A 17,801-nucleotide genomic window follows, 5' to 3' on the forward strand; every position below is an offset into this window, starting at 1 on the left:
AAAATATAGCAAAACTCTGGATTTTACAAGTGTAGCAATAGCAAAATACACTGCTTTGTGACTTACGGTATGAGAGAGGAAGAAAGTGTAGTTTAGTTACTTCAACCCATTTTCAAAGCACTTGTGTCAAATCGAGGAGGAGCAGCTTTAACAATATCAGACACCATTTTGGAGCAGTTAGCATGAGCCAGGTCCTATGCTAAGAGTGCTTACACTTGTTACCTAATTTAGTCTTCACAGCTGTTATCTCCATCTTATACAAGTGGATACCAAGACTTAGAAAATGTTACATAACCTGCTCAAATCCCATGGCTAGTAAAAACTAGAAACAGGACTGGAACCCATATCTGATTCGGAGCCTGAGTCTCTAATACTTATTTTTACAACTGCTTTTTAAAAAAGCTTCTGGTCAATATTAGAATATGACCACGACTTCCTTTCCAGGTTAAACCTTGGCAAGAATTCACTGAGTTGTAGCCTTTATGAATAGCTACCCTGCCTTACTCTGTCTGGACTTTTAAAAACTCAGAAATCACATACTCAATGCTATCCTATAATTAAATAATTAAGATCATCATCACCTAAGAGACTCGTTTTTCATATCAGAATTCTGGGTAATTTAGATGAAAGATGACAAATTTGATTATTCTCTACTTCTAAACAAAACCAAAAACTTCTACCATGTAACAATTTCTAGCACAGCTCACTGTACCATAATTTAGTATTTCTATTTTTTTAATTAAAAATATACTCCAAACTCAGTTCTTGTGGTAGAGTCTTTTTGCAAATGAATTCGTAAGCACCTTTCAAATACCAATATCTTCTACCCAGACAAATTAGCAAATACATGTAAGGATCTTGAAAACAGTTCTAATCATGAACAGTTTTCTATAAAGCTTAGCAGCCACCATCCCCAGAGCACTTTTACTTTCCTTTAATAATCTTGGATCTCAGCCAACCATCTTGTTCTGTGAGTGGTGGGGTTACATCAAGAGTGTGAACTGCTTGAATAAAAGGGGTGAAAGCGGGCTCGTTTAGGCGCTTACAAGTTCTGTAACAGCATATACTTGTTAAAAATGCAGTGGAAACTGGCTGAGCCAACCGGGAAGAAGCTTGATGACTGTGGCTAGTCATGATGCAATTCAGGCTACTGGACTCACCGTGTCCTTGACGGCCATGAAGCAGTGACAGATCCAGCGCCGAGTTGTGCCATCACGACATATATAAGAGAAGGCCCTATCAAAGTTCCTATCTGGGGCACAGAAAGAAACTTTTTCTATTGTCTGGTCAACTATGAGGTCCTAGAAAAAGGGAAACACAAAGGAACAGTGGACTTGAGAGGTCAATCAAGTTTCTCAGAAGAAACACGGGATGTTCATTTCACAACACAGAATCCCTACATCTAATGCATCAGGGCTGCGGAAAAGCTTATCTGAGCCAGAAGTTGGAATACTAAGGATCTGACCTAGAAGAGATCCCCAGAGGCACTCTCCACAGATGTTTCTTTCCCTCACCTCATCTTCATGTTCTATAATACACATGCTTGCTGATTCTAGTTTTACAATGGTAAATTCCATGTTCAATTTTACAGTATATGTCAAACAATAATCCAATCCCCATATAAATTACACTCAATAACATAATTTCCAGAACAATTTTATGTGTTTATTAACTTATTTAATTTTGAATACCACTGAATGGCACAGTATATACATAATGTAAACATCACATAAAATGTTTTTTTTTAAATACTGAGGCTCTTTGGTGCTTCTGTGTGATGTTCCAATGGCCTAAAATCCCTAGATGCTGAGGTGGTGGCTGGAAGTGCTGAAGCACACAAACAAAATGACTTTTATAAAGCATTCCTGTTGCTCCACAAACAAACTTGCCAATCGTTTAAAAGTTCTGCAATTCTGTTGGCTCATTCTAATTTTATTTTGCATAACCTTGATTACTATGCATTTCCTCTTCAGTATCTCTTGCTATGCAGGAGTTACTGATACAGCTTAAGCGGGAGCCCTTTATCGATCATTCGCATTTTTGCAACATTTCTTCTCTGCGCATGATGGGTACCACGGTAACAAGTCATCCATTCCTATTATTCACTGTGGGGAGAATTAATTAATTCCAGTGCTATAAGTAACCACCAGGGGGCAACATCACTTTCTAGTAATAACGATTGTGTACAGCAATTAAAGATACAGCCTCCACATACAACAAATTTCATCCAAAGCACGAATGAAAACTATACAAGTTCTTAAAAATAAGCTAATTAAAATAGTTGTTTCCAACTATAATGTACATTTAAGACCACCAGTTCTCTTAAAAAAAAGTCAAAAGAATTAAAAAGTAGCTAAATTAAATCATTTAAAGTATAATAGGTAAGCTACGCATGAAAACTGTTCTTTGCCTGCTAGGCTTTCTTCTCCTTCAGGTGACATCTGAGTTTTTGTTTTTTTTTAAACTGCCTTCTGTTAAAATTTCTCCAGATTTTAGGTCTCTTAGAAAGTTTTAATTAATGATTAAATGTATGTGTATAAGTAACACCTTATGCTCTCTAAGGGCAGAGTCTATGTCTATTCTTATTTAGGTACTTAGGATCATTTTTTTCTTTTTCTTTTTTTTTCTTTTTTTTTTAAATTAAGTCTTTATTGAATTTGTTACAATATTGCTTATGTTGTTTATGTCCTGGTTTCTTGGCCATAGGGCATATGGGATCTTAGCTCCCAGACCAGGGATCGAACCTGCACCCTCTGCATTGGAAGGTGAAGTGTTAACCACTGGACCAGCAGGGAAGTCCCGGATCATTTTTTTCTAATGCAAAGTGCTATGTACATTTAAGATATTGTGTGGACTCTTAAATAAATGTTAACTCATATGAGCAATTTACTAGTCCTTAAGATTTCACTTAAATTGAGTCTTCAGTTAAATAGTAGGTTAATGAGTTCAAATATAACTTACTAAAAATAGTGTTTTATTAAGGAACAAGAAGAAACTTTAGATGTGGTCTATTCTTTTTTTTTAAACAGTGGCAAAATGCCTATAGTATTTTACATCAAATTTGTGGGGGTAAACTTTTTTTTAATGTGTCAGAACAAAAATAGAACTCAGATCTTAACATTAAATGCAAATACACTGTAAGCTAAACATGCTGTATCATGTAGAACAAAATGCTCAGAGAATTCTATTCTTCATAAGGTAAATGAGTAACTAAATTGGTTTTCTGAACATTAACCAGTCTCTCAGAAGATCGTACTTTGGACAAAGTGGAAGGATATAGAGTGACTACAACATCTTAATGGCATTATGTTTGATCACAGGGATAAAAAAACATATGAATAGTAACATTTAAGCTTATGAAAGTTTTACCTTAGTTTTTTCATCCACAACTCTGAGTCCATCTGCCGATACCCACAGGACTGCCTTAACAGCTTTCTTTCCAGTCTTTTAAGAGAAACCAAAAAAGAAGAGGGTGGGGGGAGAGACACACACATATATAATATTAAAAAAAAAAAGGTCATATTCCATAGAAAACACTGACTTCTGCCTTCCATAAGTCACAAGTATAGATGGAGTCCAAGGTTCAGGAGGGGTGCCCAAAGCCAGATACTCAAATCAAACTGCAGAAACATTCAAGAAAAAACAAGCCAAAGCCATTATTTTAGAAACACAAAGCAAAACAATAAGGTAAAATTAAGTAAAGGGTAAGGAGGATAAATGGAATAAAAACCAAGATATCACATTCCGTAAAGGGCAAAGAATAAGTAGATTCTTCACCCATTTCAAAACTCAACCACGAAAACCAAGAGTTAGATAAATATTAAATACATAAGGAGTTACACCACAAGTAGCTTCTACGAGTGTATTCAGAGTAGAAAGTAATAGGTAAGTCTAAATTGAGATGCTGACCATTCTACTATACTTTGACCCCAATGTGTATGGCTGTGCCCTTGGTCACCTGAAATTTTCATATTAAAAACCCAAGAAATCTTCATGATTCCTTTAGCAATCTTTAAAAAGCATTACTTATTCTCCCAGGATTAACACAGAACTGCTTTAGTTTTTAATTTGACATTAAATGCAGACAGACATTTTGGGGACATAGGAGGATTAAAAAACCTGGAAAAATATTGTCATTATAATATAAATTCCTTTTGCTGGCTGAGAAAAAGCTTTGGCACAAGTCACATGAGAACAAGCTGATGAATGATTTCTCCTGTGATGGAATGAAAATGGGACAGGGGAGTTTCTAATAGCAATTTAGCAGCTTCCTTTCTTTTTACTTGCTCCAAGGATACAAACAAAATAAAAGCAAGGTGAAGGCTCAGAATAGGTATCAAAACATCATAAGAAAGTATAGATCAAAAGAAATCTGGTACTACTCTGGGAGGGACAAAGGAGGATAAAGAAATGCCTACCATTCTCCACTTTACATGTCCAAGCCCAGCACTCCTCAATAAAGCACGGCCTTATTTAAGTGAAATGTGTAATCCACTCTGGCTCCAACTCCACCATCACCTCAAATCTGATGAGAGCCTATTACATACCGGGCAATAGAAATACTTGAGTTCACAGTCCACTGAAAGGCGACACTCAGATAAAAAATAAATAATACAGTAGTAAATGCTATAGCTTCCCTGGTGGCTCAGACAGTAGAAAATCTGTCTGCAATACAGAAGACCTGGGCTCAGTCCCTGGGTTGGAAAGATGCCCTCGAGAAGTGAATGGCTACCCACTCCGGTATTCTTGCCTGGGAAATCCCAAGGACAAATGAGCCTGGTGGGCTACAGTCCATGAGGCCACTAAGAGTCAGACATGACTGAGTGATTAATGCTTTCAAGTGCTTTAGTAGAGCTGAAAACAGTTTGTAACAATGTCAGAAACAAGGCACAGTCAAATCTATTTGTGGAATTAGGGGAAGGCTTTTTAAAACTGAAGAGTGAATTGGGTACTAAAATAATTTTTCTAGATGCCCCAGGTAGGAATAGGAATGCAGGGAAGTAATAGAGGTAGTAGACATCCCAGGCAGAAGAAACAGCAGTACAGGATATGGAAGCAAACAACAGAGCAAATCTGGGCCCTATAAATACTTCAGTGCGGCCTCAAAGTGGGGAGGCACAGTGGGATATAAAGAGCAGGAAAGACCTAGACATGGAGGACTGTGTATACCTGCTAAAGAATTCTATCTTAATTCTATGAGCAATTAGGAGCTTCTAAAAGTATTTTGGACATGATTAAACAGATTTGCATTTTTTAAATATCACTTTGGCAGCACTGTAGAGGAGTTGGAAAGAGACTGATAGGAGGTAGAAATACCACAACAAGATTCCAGGTGAGAGAAAATGAGGGTTGTGCTCTCTTGAGTGAGATATAGGGCTGGAGATGAGAAGTCTGAAATGGTGAATATAAGAGAAATGTTGAAGACCCCTCTCTGTTCCTGGCTTGGGTAACTGGGTGGAGAGGGTACCACAAACTAAGAAAACAGAAGAGATGCAGAAGCAAGTTTGAGAGGGGGAGACTAGGATTCCAGTTTTAGACAAGCAATGTTTGAGATGTGTGTGCAACATCCAGGCAATTGGATATACAGATCTAAATTCAGTAGAGAACTCTTAAGATGGAATTTTAGTTTTGGGAAACATCAATCGTGGGAGCAATATGAGGGCCAAGGACAGGAGAGAATATCAATAATTAAGGAATTGGGAGACAAGAAATGAAATATCAGAAAAGGAATAGTGAGGAGAATGTAGAGAGATTAGCATCACTGAGACCAATGGAGAGGAGTTTCAAGAAGTAATTTGTGGTCCAAAATGTCAAATTTTGTAAAATGACCAAGTAAGGAAAGATGTGAAACGTGTCCATTGGATGTAGCGATGAGTAAGGCACCACAGAGTGACAGCGGTTGAGGTGGCTGGTTATTTTTATTTTTAGATTGGCTAGGTTATGTTTGCCTAGTTGTTTGATCAAACACTAGCCTACATGTTGCTATAGAGGTATTTTGCAGATGTGATTAACATTTACAATCAACTAACTTTAGGTAAGGATTTCCCAGGTGGCTCAGTGGTTAAGGTTTGACCCCTTGGTCAGGAAGATCCCTTGGAGAAGGAAATGGAAATTGACTCCAGTACTATTGCCTGGAAAATCCCATGGACAGAGAGGCCTGGTAGGCTACAGTCTATGGGGTCGCAAAGAGTCAGACATGACTGAGCGACTTCACTTTCCCTTTCCCTAGTGACTGAAGGGCAGCAGCAACTTTAGGTAAAGGAGATAACCCTACCCTTGATAATATGGGTGGGCCTCATCCAGCCAGTTGAAGGCCTTAAGGGTAAAACTGAGGTTTCCCTGAGAAGAAATTCTGCCTGAATTTCCAGCCTACTGGTCTGTATGTGTATACACATAGAGAGAAAGACAGACAGACAGAGGAGGGAGGGAGACAGAGAAAGAGACTGTGGTTCAGTTTCTCTGGAGGATCTAAAAAAGTGGAAGTCAGACTAGAATGGGTTGAGAAGTAAATGAAAGGCAAGAAGAGTCTACATATATTAAATACTTTCTTTAAAAAAGCTTTCCTACAAAAAAGAGCTGTACTGCATCAGGGGACAGGCAGAGGATCAAGGGAGGTCCTTTAAAAATTGTGGTAAACTAACGTGCTATACTAGAAATAGAATGGATTTTGGAGTAAGACAGATACAAGTCTGAATTCAATGCCACTATTCATAAGCTAAGGAAGTTACAGAGTCCTCTGAGTTTCTACTTCCTCATCTGTAAAGGATCTGTGGGGTTGGTAAAAGGACCAGAGTTATATAAGCACCTGGAATTTAAAGAGGGCAATAAACAATTAGTGTTCATTTATTGTTACATTAATAAACTTAAAAATTTCTCCCAACAACAAAGCTTCTTGAAAGAGTAAGACACACTTTCACCAACGACAACAGATAATGCTTATCTGCTGAATGACAAAAGCCTGTGGAAAGATGGAGACTAAAGCCCCAAAAGAGTAATGTAGAGAACAAAGTCGTCAAGGAGGCGAAATAGGATGAAGCCAGAATACAAATTTTAGATGGGAAAGGAAATGTCCCTTCCTTGAAACAGAGGGATGGAGTGAAGCCGAGTACAAATGAAGACAGATTAGTAAAGGAGTGAGTGACAAGTTGAGGAAGTTTACTTCAAAGAGCCACAAATTCATCTGATCAGGAGATGAGATGATCTACTTTGCTAGGGAGAAAAAGGTAGGCAGATTTAAGAGCGTAAAGACTTAAACAGCAGTATTGGGGCAGTATAGTACAGAGACTACACAAACTCTGGAACCAGGCTGTTGTCTGAGTGTGAATTCTGGTTCTGCCATTTATTAGTATGATCAAAGGCAAATTACTTGACCTCTCTATGCTTCCGATTCCACTTCTGCATAACGATGTTAATAATGTCACATACCTCATGGGATTATGATGAGGATTCAATAAACAGACATACCCATCAACAACTATAACTGCCCGTATTTAACCAATGCTTAGGTAGTATTAGAATAGCAAGGAGAGATAAGAAAGCCTTCCTCAGCGATCAAGGCAAAGAAATAGTGGAAAACAACAAAATGGGAAAGACTAGAGATCTCTTCAAGAAAATCAGAGATACGAAGAGAACATTTCATGCAAAGATGGGCTCGATAAAGGTCAGAAATGGTATGGACCTAACAGAAGCAGAAGATATTAAGAAGAGACGGCAAGAATACATAGAAGAACTGTACAAAAAAGATCTTCATGACCCAGATAATCACAATGGTGTGATCACTCACCTAGAGCCAGACATCCTGGAATGTGAAGTCTAGTGGGCCTTAGAAAGCATCACTATGAACAAAGCTAGGGGAGGTGACAGAATTCCAGTGGAGCTATTTCAAATCCTGAAAGATGATGCTGTGAAAGTGCTACACTCAATATGCCAGCAAATTTGGAAAACTCAGCAGTGGCCACAGGACTGGAAAAGGGCAGTTTTCATTCTAATCCCAAAGAAAGGCAATGCCAAAGAATGCTCAAACTACTGCACAACTGCACTCATCTCACACGCTACTAAAGTAATGCTCAAAATTCTCCAAGCCAGGCTTCAGCAATACGTGAACCGTGAACTTCCAGATGTTCAAGCTGGTTTTAGAAAAGGAAGAGGAACCAGAGATTAAATTGCCAACATCCACTGGACCATCGAAAAAGCAAGAGTTCCAGAAAAACATCTATTTCTGCTTGATTGACTATGCCAAAGCCTTTGACTGTGTGGATCACAATAACTGTGGGAAATTTTTCAAGAGATGGGAATACCAGACTACCTGACCTGCCTCTTGAGAAACCTGTATGCAGGTCAGGAAGCAACAGTTAGAACTGGACATGGAACAACCGACTGGTTCCAAATAGGAAAAAGAGTACGTCAAGGCTGAATACTGCCACCCTGCTTATTTAAACTTATATGCAGAGTACATCATGAGAAACGCTGGGCTGGAGGAAGCACAAGCTAGAATCAAGATTGCTGAGAGAAATATCAATAACCTCAGATATGCAGATGATACCACCCTTATGGCAGAAAGTGAAGAGGAACTAAAAAGCCTCTTGATGAAAGTCAAAGAGGAGAGTGAAAAAGCTGGCTTAAAGCTCAACATTCAGAAAACTAAGATCATGGCATCTGGTCCCATCCCTTCATGGGAAATAGATGGGGAAACAGTGGAAACAGTGTCAGACTTTATTTCTGGGGGCTCCAAAATCACTGCAGATGGTGACTGCAGCTATGAAATTAAAAGACGCTTACTCCTTGGAAGGAAAGTTATGACCAACCTAGATAGCATATTCAAAAGCAGAGACATTACTTTGCCAACAAAGGTCCATCTAGTCAAGGCTATGGTTTTTCCGGTAGTCATGTATGGATGTGAGAGTTGGACTGTGAAGAAAGCTGAGCACCGAAGAATTGATGCTTTTGAACTGTGGTGTTGGAGAAGACTCTTGAGAGTCCCTTGGACTGCAAGCAGATCCAACCAGTCCATTCTAAAGGAGATCAATCCTGGGTGTTCATTGGAAGGAATGATGCTGAAGCTGAAACCCCAGTACTTTGGCCACCTCATGTGAAGAGTTGACTCACTGGAAAAGACTGATGCGGGAGGGATTGGGGGCAGGAGGAGAAGGGGATGACAGAGGATGAGATGGTTGGATGGCATCACCGACTCGAGGGACATGAGTTTGAGTGAACTCCAGGAGTTGGTGATGGACAGGGAGGCCTGGCGTGCTGCGATTCATGGGGTTGCAAAGAGTCGGACATGACTGAGCGACTGAACTGAAATGGGTAGTATTTACTATTTTGCTGGAAGGTAAGCTCCATGAAGGCAAGGTTTTTTTTCATACTTATTGTTCACTGCTGTATCTTTAGAGCTTAGAACAATGCATGGTACAGAGCAGGAGTTTAAGAAATATTTGTTGAAGGGATAAATTTGCTAAATATCTGCTATAGGAAAGAGGAGACAGTTAAACCAGTGATATATAAGGCTGCCAAACAGTACTGAGAATCCTGTGTAAGAAATCTGAATCTTCAATTTTATCAATATGTTAATTGTGCAACAGTAGCCTACAGTGTGCAGCATCTGATGCAAGAGACAGAACTACTTCAAAGTTGGGAGACTGAAGGTGGGAAAACTAAAAGATCATTTTAGAACAGGACTGCTCCCTATTTAGTCTCCTTATCACACACAAGGAAATATTTTCTTGGCCCAATTAGACTTCTATGAAAATATCTCTGCTTTTTGAGGTGTCTTTAATCTTTACAGTGTTGTACTAAATGCATCAGTGAAGCACTGTATTTGTCATATTTCATAGTTTCTGACTACTCTAAACAGGGGATGAAAACAGATAATATGAATTTTTCCACTTGTTCATACATCTAAGTGCCAGTTCTTGGATGCCAGTACAGTTTGCCACATTATGATTACTTCAATAAGGGACTGAGATATTAATACTCAAAGACACACCTGCAGCTGAAATTAAGTCCAAACTTCCTCTCACAAACTCTATAGTAGCAGTGCTTCTAAACTATCCGTCAACTTTTTAGAGTTTTTCATTCTGGTAATATAAACTAAGATTCCTAATCACTTTTTAGAAAATGATGAAAGTCACAGAGAGAAAATGAAAGTTTTCCTTTTGTTTGCCCTGAAACTGTCTACTTAAGCAAATTACCTTAGGAGATAAGGTTAAAATTAGCTAACCACAGGACTGAAAAAAGAGATAACCCAGAGTAAGTACGAAATGTAGAATACGCATACATCTTAGTTACATACACAACCCGTAAAAAGACTACATAATACTTCAGACACTAGTAAAAATGTGATAGGGGTAATGTATATATGACAATTAAGAATTATTTTATCACCATGGTTCCAGTGCTTTCTATTTTAATGATAATTTCAAGGTAATAGGTAGAATTCACACTGACTAGTGTCAGTGCATAAAAAAATACAATTTTATAGAAAAGAGAAACCTGTTTATTATTCAAGCAGAGAAAATGGGTCTAATATGAACAGAACTTCAGTAACTGAGAATTTAAATTGGTGAAATCTAAGAAGGATCAGGCTATCCTATGAGTGAAAAATGTCAAATTAAGAATAATTTCAAGTAACCACTCAACTCTCTAAATATCCAATTCAGAATTTTAAAACTAACATTTCCCTTAAACATCTTTTATTACAGGTAGATACAAACCAGTACAGAAATTAAGCAGACTCTGACATTGGAGAAAAGGACAGCAGGAAATCAATTGATTACAAATTACTAAGTCAGGAAACTTGAACTTGCAAGTAAGAGAAATGTACAAGTAATCTTAACATGAAATTACTAGTGAAGAAACACAAACTGGTTGCAAAAATGATATGGAAATAGTAACTAAATAAGCTCGGTACACTGTAAGATCATTTTCTCCTAAATATCAAAGCTACTCATAATAAAAAGCAATGAAATAACTAATTACAATAAAGAACTGCCATCTACCTACTTATGTCCAGCTGCCTGCTGTTTTTTTTAAGTAAATACCACTTCAGAAAGTTTTTTTCAAGGATGGAGATCATAAGTTGGTAGGGTTCTCAGGATGTTGACAGGTTCTTACAGTCACTCTTTTGTTATACATATTGTTGTTATTTGGGGAAATACTTCAGATTTCCAGTTGGAAAATTAAGTTTCTAAACTGTTTAAATCACAGATTAGGAAACTTTCTGTGAAGGACCAGATACCAAATAACTACAGCTTTGCAGGCCATATAGTCTGTGTCATCTACTCAAGTCTGCCTTGCTGTACAAAAGCAGCCAGACAATATGTAAACAAATGGACATGGATTTGTAACAATACAACTTTATAAAAGGGTTTTGGAAGGACAATTCATTATATTGAAATATTAGATCTGTTTGGAATTGCTCCTGAATTCTTTTTCTTTTCTATTTTTTAAAACAAATATCCTTATATCCCACTAGTTTATTATAATATATAATATTATATATATAAATTATTACATTAACTGAGACCTGAACTCAGGTGCAGTCCAACTCTAAAGTTCTGTGATTCCCAAGGCCAACACTGAAATAAGAACATGCAATTAATCAACATAAATGGAAGTAATATTGGGGGCAAAACAATTGTGCTGAGAATACGATAAGAGCAAAAGGTGTTCTAATGTAAGCCAAAGCAAAGGAATGCTATAAAGACACACAGAAGCGTAATTTGGCTTAGCTATGAAATGTTAAGAAGCAACAGCAGCAAACAAGGCCAATTTGGGCAGGAAGATTAGAGCAAGTCACTCTTTCTGAGCAACAGTGATATGCCATTCTACTGTGCAGAGCTCTTTCTGCTACACACCAAAGAGGTCTTCAAGGGTACCCAGTATGTAAAGAATCTCTGGTCAGTCTTTCTGCCACACCTACACACAGAGATAACCCAGTCATTATGGTGTAATAACATATTAGCAGGCAACCATGGCACAGAGTGCCTTGTAATGAGTGAACAAGACAACTTCTTTTTAAAAAAAAATCTGAGAAGGGCCTTCAAATCTATTAGATGACATTTAATTTCTGAACAGACTGTGTAATGAACAAATTTTGTCTTAAAATTCCAAGATACAGTATGTATCTTCAAAGGAAAGAGCAGTAAAGAAAAACACAACTTTCTATAGAATTTGAGACTGGTACTATCTCCAATGGCTGCTTTATTAAAAATACAGTAACTTTTATCTTGCACTTTCTTAAGTGAGAAGGGCCTTTAAAGGCTTTCAGGAAAAAATAAGGATGATACAATGTCATGAACCAAACAACAAAACAGATTTTTTGAGGCAATTGAGCTCTTCCAGTATGCCAAATCACTTTTTGAGGGGAAGAAGGAACCTAGAACAGAAATTATTCTAATATTAAGTTCATATTTCAAACGTATATAATAGAAAAAGTGGAAATTCCACAGGGACCTAAAATTCAACCTGTCTGAAACCAAATTCATTACACCTCTTCTCACAGTGAAAGACCCCCCCCCCCCACCATGGTCATCTTTACCATAAACTTAGGTCTTACCTTCTGTCTCCTTTCATATATACCTAGGGTGAATGAATGAATGATCTCCTCACCCCAGTGGCTGTTAATGCTGCTCCTTCTATGCCTTTCTCCTCTTAGTGTAACTGGAACTCATAGTCTTAAGTCTCAACCTTAAGTATCATCCCCTCTCAGAAGCCTTGAACACAATCTCTTGCATTCATTCTCCCTCTCTGCTCCAGCAGTACTTGTTATTGTTACACAATTTGCTAACTTTTTTTTAAACCTGTCTGGTTTTACTACAGGGTGAACTTGCAAGTGGTGCATCTGACATTCACTCACTCAGACACGTTGGAGTAGCCATCATGGACCACATACTATTCTAGGCATTAAAGACTCAGCCAGGAACAAAACAGGTCTGTCCACAGAAAGCTTATGTTTTAGTGAGGAAGAACTTAAAAACCAAATTAGTAAAATGCATGAGTTTGAGTAAGCTCTGGGAGTTGGTGATGGACAGGGAAGGCTGGTGTGCTGTAGTCCATGGGGTCACAAAGAGTCGACACGACTGAGCGACTGAACTGAACTGATGCTACGAAAGATGGTGATAACTTCTATCAGAGGAAAATAAAACTAGGAAGGGGAACAGTGAGTGTTTATATATGGAAGAAGGTGGTATTTGAAATTTAAAATAAGGTTCTCTCAGTGACTGCCTCAGTGAAAATGGGGCTTTTAAGCAAAGAATGGGAAGAGATGAGGAAGTGAGCCACACACATATCTGGATGATGAGTGTTCCAGATTAGAGGTTATGGCAAGTGCAAAGGTCCTGAAGTGGAAGCATACCTGGTATACTCAAGGAAGAGCAGGGAGGCTAGTATGGCTGAAACAGAGGAAGCAAGAATAGGAGAAGATAGGAAAAGGGACAGAGGGAATTCATGTACAATGGCCCACTAGGCCCAGAAGACTTTGGTTTTTACTCTGGGTAGGTCAGAAAGCTACTGGAGGACCAACTGCTGTAGGGAAAGAATCAGATCTGTCTTAAAAAGATCACTCAGACTGATATCTTGAGAACAGATGACAGAGGAATAATGATGAAAGCAGACTGAGTAGAACATTAATGCAATGATTCAGGTAAGCAGAGGAGCTGGCATGGACCAGGGTAGTGGTGGAGGTAGTCAGACAGGAACTGCTGACAGGATGATATAAGGTAAAAGAGGAAGAAGTCAAGATCAGATCCAGGATTTGTTGCTAAAGCAGAGGGACTGGGATGGGAAAGACTAGGGAAGAGCAGTCTGTGGAAGAGTTTAGAATTTGGTTTGTGACACATTAATATGAAATGCCTTAGGGTGAAATGTTTGATGCTAATGATACTGACACTTGTTCATATAGCAAGCTATTCTGTACACTTGGCTTGTATTTACTAATTTAATCTTCAGAACAATCACATGAAGTTAGAATTAGTATTATCCCCCGCCTCTTTTTTTGGTAATAGATGGGGAAGCTGAGGTACAAAATGGTTAAAAACATCTCCCAAGGTCATAAAACTAATAAGCAGCTGAGCCAGGATTAAATACACACATGGACATCACCAGATGGTCAACACCGAAATCAGATTGATTATATTCTTTGCAGCCAAAGATGGAGAAGCTCTATACAGTCAGCAAAAACAAGACCAGGAGCTGACTGTGACTCAGATAATGAACCCCTTGTTGCCAAATTCAGACTTAAATTGAAGTAAGTAGGGAAAACCACTAGACCATTCAGGTATGACCTAAATCAAATCCCTTATGATTATACAGTGGAAGTAAGAAATAGATTTAAGGGACCAGATCTGATAGATAGAGTGCCTGATGAACTATGGACGGAGGTTTGTGACACTGTACAGGAGACAGGGATCAAGACCATCCCCATGGAAAAGAAATGCAAAAAAGCAAAATGGCTGTCTGAGGAGGCCTTACAAATAGCTATGAAGAGAAGAGAAGTGAAAAGCAAAGGAGAAAAGGAAAGATATACACATCTGAAAGCAGAGTTCCAAAGAATAGCAAGGAGAGATAAGAAAGCCTTCCTCAGCGATCAAGGCAAAGAAATAGAGGAAAACAACAGAATGGGAAAGACTAGAGATCTCTTCAAGAAAATCAGAGATACCAAGGGAACATTTCATGCAAAGATGGGCTCGATAAAGGTCAGAAATGGTATGGACCTAACAGAAGCAGAAGATATTAAGAAGAGACGGCAAGAATACACAGAAGAACTGTACAAAAAAGGTCTTCATGACCCAGATAATCATGATGGTGTGATCACTCACCTAGAGCCAGACATCCTGGAATGTGAAGTCTAGTGGGCCTTAGAAAGCATCACTATGAACAAAGCTAGTGGAGGTGACAGAATTCCAGTGGAGCTATTTCAAATCCTGAAAGATGATGCTGTGAAAGTGCTGCACTCAATATGCCAGCAAATTTGGAACACTCAGCAGTGGCCACAGGACTGGAAAAGGTCCGTTTTCATTCCAATCCCAAAGAAAGGCAATGCCAAAGAATGCTCAAACTACTGCACAATTGCACTCATCTCACACGCTAGTAAAGTAATGCTCAAAATTCTCCAAGCCAGGCTTCAGCAATACGTGAACCGTGAACTTCCAGATGTTCAAGCTGGTTTTAGAAAAGGAAGAGGAACCAGAGATCAATTGCCAACATCTGCTGGATCATCGAGTTGGTGATGCCATCCAGCCATCTCATCCTCTGTCATCCCCATCTCCTCCTGCCCCCAATCCCTCCCACCAGCAAAAGAGTTTGAGAAAAACATCTATTTCTGCTTGATTGACTATGCCAAAGCTTTTGACTGTGTGGATCACAGTAAACTGTGGAAAATTCTTCAAGAGATGGGAATACCAGACCACCTGACCTGCCTCTTGAGAAACCTGTATGCAGGTCAGGAAGCAACAGTTAGAACTGGACATGGAAGAACAGACTGGTTCCAAATAGGAAAAGGAGTACGTCAAGGCTGAATACTGCCACCCTGCTTATTTAACTTATATGCAGAGTACATGAGAAACGCTGGGCTGGAGGAAGCACAAGCTGGAATCAAGACTGCCAGGAGAAATATCAATAACCTCAGATATGCAGATGATACCACCCTTATGGCAGAAAGTGAAGAGGAACTAAAAAGCCTCTTGATGAAAGTGAAAGAGTAGAGTGAAAAAGTTGGCTTAAAGTTCAACATTCAGAAAATGAAGATCATGGTATCTGGTCCCATCACTTCACGGGAAATAGATGGGTAAACAGTGTCAGACTTTATTTTTGGGGGCTCCAAAATCATTGCAGATGGTGATTGCAGCCATGAAATTAAAAGATGCTTACTCCTTGGAAGGAAAGTTATGACCAACCTAGACAGCATATTCAAAAGCAGAGACATTACTTTGCCAACAAAGGTCCATCTAGTCAAGGCTAAGGTTTTTCCAGTGGTCATGTATGGATGTGAGAGTTGGACTGTGAAGAAAGCTGAGCACCGAAGAATTGATGCTTTTGAACTGTGGTGTTGGAGAAGACTCTTGAGAGTCCCTTGGACTGCAAGGAGATCCAACCAGTCCATTCTAAAGGAGATCAGTCCTGGGTGTTCACTGGAAGGACTGATGCTAAAGCTGAAACTCCAGTACTTTGGCCACCTCATGCGAAGAGTTGACTCATTGGAAAAGACTGATGGTGGGAGGGATTGGGGGCAGGAGGAGAAGGGGATGACAGAGGATGAGATGGCTGGATGGTATCACCGACTCGATGGACAGGAGTTTGAGTGAACTCCGGGAGTTGGTGATGGACAGGGAGGCCTGGCGTGCTGCAGTTCATGGGGTCGCAAAGAGTCAGACACAACTGAGCAACTGAACTGAACTGAATCCAGATCCCCAGTCTGTCCTTGACCCCTATGCTATACTGTTTCTAAGATGGAAATACCACTCTGGAATTTATTGGAGATGTCTGGAGATAGAAACTTCAAAATCATCAGCATAGAGATGGTATTTAAATCCATGACACTGGATGAGATCATCAAGGGACAAGCATAGGTGGAGTCCACAGACTGAGAAGTAGGCAGCAATATAAGGGAAAATGAAGACAGTATGACTCCTTAACTCCAAACGAATAGTGTTTCAAGGAGTGGGAGGGATGGGCTATGTCAAATGCTGTTGATAGGTTGAGTAAATAGAACCACTGGAATAATAATACAGATGACTTGACAAGTGGTGAGGGTAAAAGTCTGATAGAGTGTTCAAGAGAGGAAAGGAGAGAAGAAACTGAAGGCACCAAGAAGAAACCTCCGTTTAAAAAGAAGGTTTATTTTCATGCTAATGGACAATCCACTAGAGAAAGAAAAACTGATTATCAACGATGAGGGATAGCGATACTGAAGAGCTGGAATAAGAATTTTGTGGAGGAGCTGGCCTCAGCTAGGAACACAGACAGCTTATCCCTTGAATAGGAGGGAAAATAGAATATATGTGCACAGATGCATGTAGGTGAGAAGATATGGTGTTGTGTCTGAGAGTTCTCTTCCAGCTGATTCTATCTGTTCAGTGAGGTAGGAAGCAAGGTCATCAACTGAAAGAGAGAACAGAGTAAGAAATTCTGGAGATTTAAGGAAAAGGAAAGCATAGCCAAATAGTCATCTGAAAGTAAGAATAAACTGGACTAAATAAATGGAGACCATCTTGCTCATCGTTGATCTGGGTAGCCTAGAACAGTTCCTAGTATGTTTTAGACACTAACTGTGACTTTGGACTTGAGAACCACTGACTACTTATGAATACAAATTAAAAAAAACAACTTCAAAGGTTAATGAGTTGGTTTTTTTTTTCAGTCTAGAAAAGATCAGTGGCCAGGCCATTTGACATATTAGTTGATCATGTTACAGGAAATACTGAAACCAAGGATCAATGGAAATATTCTAATGACTCCTGGGATTGTCTTTTTATTTTTCCTTCTTTAGAAATGTGTTATATTGCACTTCAAAAACAAACCCTAAAAGGTGCATTTAATAAGATATGAGAGAGGGTAAATTTCATAGAAGAAAGGGCATGGGAATTTAAAAAGCAGAAAGGAAGAAAAGGAAAGAGGCAGTAGATACTCCCTCACTTGTAGAGGAAAGGACCCAGAGTGGTCTAAGTACAATCTGCCATTAAGGAAAAAACACAGGAAATCTAAATAGAATGTAGATGTGAGCACACTGACTTAACGTGGTCATGAATACCATTTAAATGTTTTACTCTTGCGAATTAGTTGCAACCAATATAACAATGTGCTAC

The 17,801-nt window shown here is 38.9% G+C and overlaps 1 protein-coding gene across 14 annotated transcripts in view; it reads right to left on the reverse strand.

Annotated features, from left to right (window-relative positions):
- NUMB (NUMB endocytic adaptor protein) overlaps window positions 1-17,801 on the reverse strand; it is a 159,104-nt gene that overhangs the window by 11,506 nt on the left and 129,797 nt on the right. For 13 of the 14 annotated variants that reach the window (XM_061429368.1, XM_061429367.1, XM_061429366.1 and 10 more), the window contains 2 exons: window positions 3,370-3,444; window positions 1,161-1,301 (listed from right to left, as the gene is read on the reverse strand). In XM_061429368.1, the coding sequence (XP_061285352.1) occupies window positions 1,161-1,301; window positions 3,370-3,444 (216 nt within the window). Of the gene's footprint in view, window positions 1-1,160; window positions 1,302-3,369; window positions 3,445-4,418; window positions 4,537-17,801 lie in introns of all 14 variants that reach the window. The other variant, XM_061429374.1, reaches the window with a different exon arrangement.

This window comes from Bos javanicus, chromosome 10 (genome assembly GCF_032452875.1).
Source record: "Bos javanicus breed banteng chromosome 10, ARS-OSU_banteng_1.0, whole genome shotgun sequence".
Classification (NCBI taxonomy): domain Eukaryota; kingdom Metazoa; phylum Chordata; class Mammalia; order Artiodactyla; family Bovidae; genus Bos; species Bos javanicus.